The following is a 3,421-nucleotide window of genomic DNA, read 5'->3' as shown; positions in this document are numbered from 1 at the left end:
TGCCTAGTGTGCCAGTCCCGTGCCTAGAGAGGGCAGAGGGGTCGTGTTGGAGTTTTGTTGCAAAATTCTCATATCAGTTTTATCACTTCCCAGTGGATGGACGTATCGCCGTCCGCCACGCGCCAGGCCCAAAGTGGTGTGTTGGGTATCTCTTCAGAGCCGAAAAAGCCCACGCATTTTTGTGCCCTGCCAAGCTCCTGCGCCACAGAACAGCTACAGTCGCGCGGCCTACACCATCAAGGCGGGGTTGTCGCACAGCCGAGGTACGGCTGCCTCGTTCGGGGTCCGCGCCATCTTGGGCGATCTCGCGCTATCTCGGGCGATCTCGGGGCCGCGCCGCGCTATCTCGGGCGATCTCGGAGCGTCGCTCGCGCGGCGGCACACCTAGTTGTGCTCAAAAAGCGGTCCGGTCGGCAGGTTTAGGGAAGGAGGGGACGCAGCGAGCGTCCACCCCCCGGGGCCAGCGCGCGGCTCGCGCGCCGCCCCACCCACGCCGGCCCGCGAGGGCCGGTCGTCCATCGCCATGTCCCGGGTCGTCCAGCGTGGACTTTTTCTTCAACTGTGGCGCACTTGAGCACTTGAGCACTGGATAGGGTCGATTCCGCATCGCGCATGAAGGTACGGGACGCCTCGATCGTCTCGCCCTCCCTCACTGGTTTGTTTTTGTGTTCATTGGGGGGTCATAACAAACACGGTACATACAGGAAGGATCGGTGTGCACGCTGCTGGACTTTGGCGTTTACAGATTAGTGTTGGTTTCCTGCTGCCGCGCCTCGCGAATTCTTTTGTAAAATTCTTTTGAGACGCCGCATTTAAAAGTAAAAAGAGACCCAAGTGACTGCAGCCGGTTCGTACTCGAGTCCCACCCACCGCAGATTCCTCTCCTCCACTGCCCTGCGGCGCTGTGGCGGCGGCGTCGACTGCTGCGGCAGTGGTTTTCGCCACGGCCATAAAACCCTACTCTGCGCCGCGCCGCACCGCACCGCCGCACCGCCACGCCGCACCCTCCATCTCCACCTCCGTCCACCCCTCCCCGCCTCCCCTCCACCTCCGGTGGGGTTCGGTGCTGTAAGCTGGGTGTACGTACGTACAGCTTACTGTGTATCGCGCGCCTTGCGGGGGGGGCGCGGAAAAGAGGAACCTCTTAGCGCCATCGCCACGGTGCTGCATGCAGCGCCGGGCGACGACGGCTTACCGCCTCCCGGTCCCCCTCGGCACACCTCCGCTGCTCAATGTTTGACGGCTCGAACCCGTGAAGCTTCCCCGTGCGCGGGTTACCCCGCACACGGGTCAGCCTGCCAGCCACGTATCCACGCAAGCGTGGTGGGCAAGTCGCCAAGCGACGAGTTTTACCTCAAGGGGAAGCTACTGGGAGAAAAGAGAGACTCGTCGTGTATCGCGCGCCTTGCACCTCTGCCGCCTTCACCCGTGCCCCTCGACCTGCTCCTCACATAAACCGAGGGCTCCAAACTCCTGAACACACACGATGGCGATCAAAGCCGTTCTACTTGTACGCCTCCTCCTCTGCTCGGCACTCCCCTCGGCGTTCGCGGGCCGCCTCGAGTATCGCTTCGGCCAGCAGCGCGACATGCTCCCGATTGCGACAAGACTGCTTCGCGAAAAGATGAACCCGCTCTTCCTGTCTGCAGACCGATTCCTCGTCTGTCGCGAGTCCGACTCGGGTGCGCTGGTTGGCTTTGGGCAGATACGCCAGCTCGCCAAGAGCAACGCGGCCGATCCGGCTCGATTCGACGCCCCGCCCGGCTCGGGCGACGTTGGGCAGCCCGCCGATGATGACGCCTGGGATGACTTTGACCGCGCCTACGCCGCGTCGGCGCCGGAGAGCGGGCTCGACGCGCTGCTGCCCTGGTCGGCCAGGTACAGAGAGCTCGCGCAGCGCGCGGCGGTGCAGCGGGAGCGGCGGCGTTCGCGGGTGAGCCAGGCGGAGACGGAGGCGGCGCCGCTGTGGGAGCTGGCGTCGGTGTACGTGGGCGAGCAGTGGCGTGGCCGCGGCGTGGGGAGCGAGCTCGTGCGCCGGCTGTGCGCGCGGCACGTGCAGCGCGGCGGCGCGAGGCGCGACCTCTACCTGATCACCCTGGAGCCGACCTGCGGCTGGTACGAGGGCCTCGGCTTTTCTCGGGTGGAGCGGCAGGACCTGCCGCCGCAGATGGGCCTCGAGGTGGCGGCCGGAGAGGCCGTCTCGTGGGTGCTGGGCAACCGGCTGGTGTGCATGCGCGGGACGGGCGGCGCCGGCGAGAAGGTAAGGTAAGGTACCCTTTCACGAGACGCGCTAAACTCCCGCGCGTGGCAGGTGTGTGCTCACATACTCTCGCGAGTGCTCTTGCCTCTTGGGAAGGGGCCGGTCACGTGTCTGACCTCAGGCGGCAGTATCTCGAAAAAAAACTCTTCTCATGTCGGATGTAACGCCGAGCTTTCTCGTGCCAGGTGTAGTTTATTTTTGCTTGGGCGGGCCTCATGACGGGGTAGGTAGGGGTAGCGGTAGGTCTAGGCCCTCCCGTCGGGGTTTTCTCCCTCTCTTCACGCTGGAATTTCAAAAAGAAATTTTCCGCGGAAATCACGATGTCAACCCTCCCTAAGTGGATGAATGCTTTGTAGGGCCTGAGAGTGGCCTGCCATATGTCACAGGAAGGACTGTGGTTGCAGGACCACCAACCATCACTTCAGTTGGTATACTCGTAGTACCCCACCTTCACCCATCCGGTGATCTCTTTTTTAGTTTCCCATAAGTAGGGTAGGTAGGTAGGTAGGTAGGTAGGGGCAGGGCAGGGGGCCGGCCGGGTTTTTGCAGAATTTCATCATGAGGCCCGCCCCAAGCAAAAATAAACACCGAACATCAAGCGCGCGTGTGGTGCACTTGGAGCACTTGGAGTGCAGTCGGCAGGCTCTCGAGCTTTTTTTTGGCGTTGCTCGATCGGCGCCTGCGCAAGCCACACGTGCATGTAAAGGCATGTGTGTATGTCCTCCGGCGCCTCCGCCCGGCTGGCCTGCCACGACTACCGGCTCACCTGCGTTGCCGGCGCTCAGCCGGCGCGCGCCACGCTCTCGCTCGACGGCGCCGCCACCGCCGCCACCACGGGCCTCGCTCGCGTGTTGGCCCGCCGCCGCCGCCCGTCGCAGGCCTCTGCTGATGGCGACTGCCACGGCGCGCCGCTGCTGCTTGGTGCGGCGGCACCCGGCGGGCCGTGCCGCGCGGGCGACTCGTTCGTCGCGCCGCAATGCACGGCGGCCGACCTGCTGCCGCCGCCGCCAGAGCCGCCCCCGCAGGCGTCGGCTGCTGGTGCGGCGCCGGTGGATGTGCTGCTCGCGACGTGCGACAACGCCGGCCACGGCCTCTTCGCCCTCCTGGAGCGCGTCGTCAACCAAGGTCTCCTCGCGCGCCGGCTCCGGATGGAGGTGTACG

General features: G+C 64.7%; 1 protein-coding gene across 1 annotated transcript; it reads left to right on the top strand.

Moving 5' to 3' along the window:
- Positions 1-1,486: 1,486 nt before the first annotated feature.
- On the top strand, positions 1,487-2,269 carry EMIHUDRAFT_240937 (hypothetical protein; the record flags this gene model as incomplete). The annotated part of the gene is made up of 1 exon (XM_005774198.1): positions 1,487-2,269. One exon carries the CDS (start codon positions 1,487-1,489, stop codon positions 2,267-2,269), a length of 783 nt encoding a protein of 260 aa, XP_005774255.1.
- Positions 2,270-3,421: the final 1,152 nt, after the last annotated feature.

The sequence above is a fragment of the Emiliania huxleyi genome (assembly GCF_000372725.1).
Source record: "Emiliania huxleyi CCMP1516 unplaced genomic scaffold EMIHUscaffold_319, whole genome shotgun sequence".
NCBI classification, from domain to species: Eukaryota; Haptophyta; order Isochrysidales; family Noelaerhabdaceae; genus Emiliania; species Emiliania huxleyi.
The sequence above is the reverse complement of the archived record's forward strand: the minus strand, read 5'-3'. Positions and strand labels throughout refer to the sequence as shown.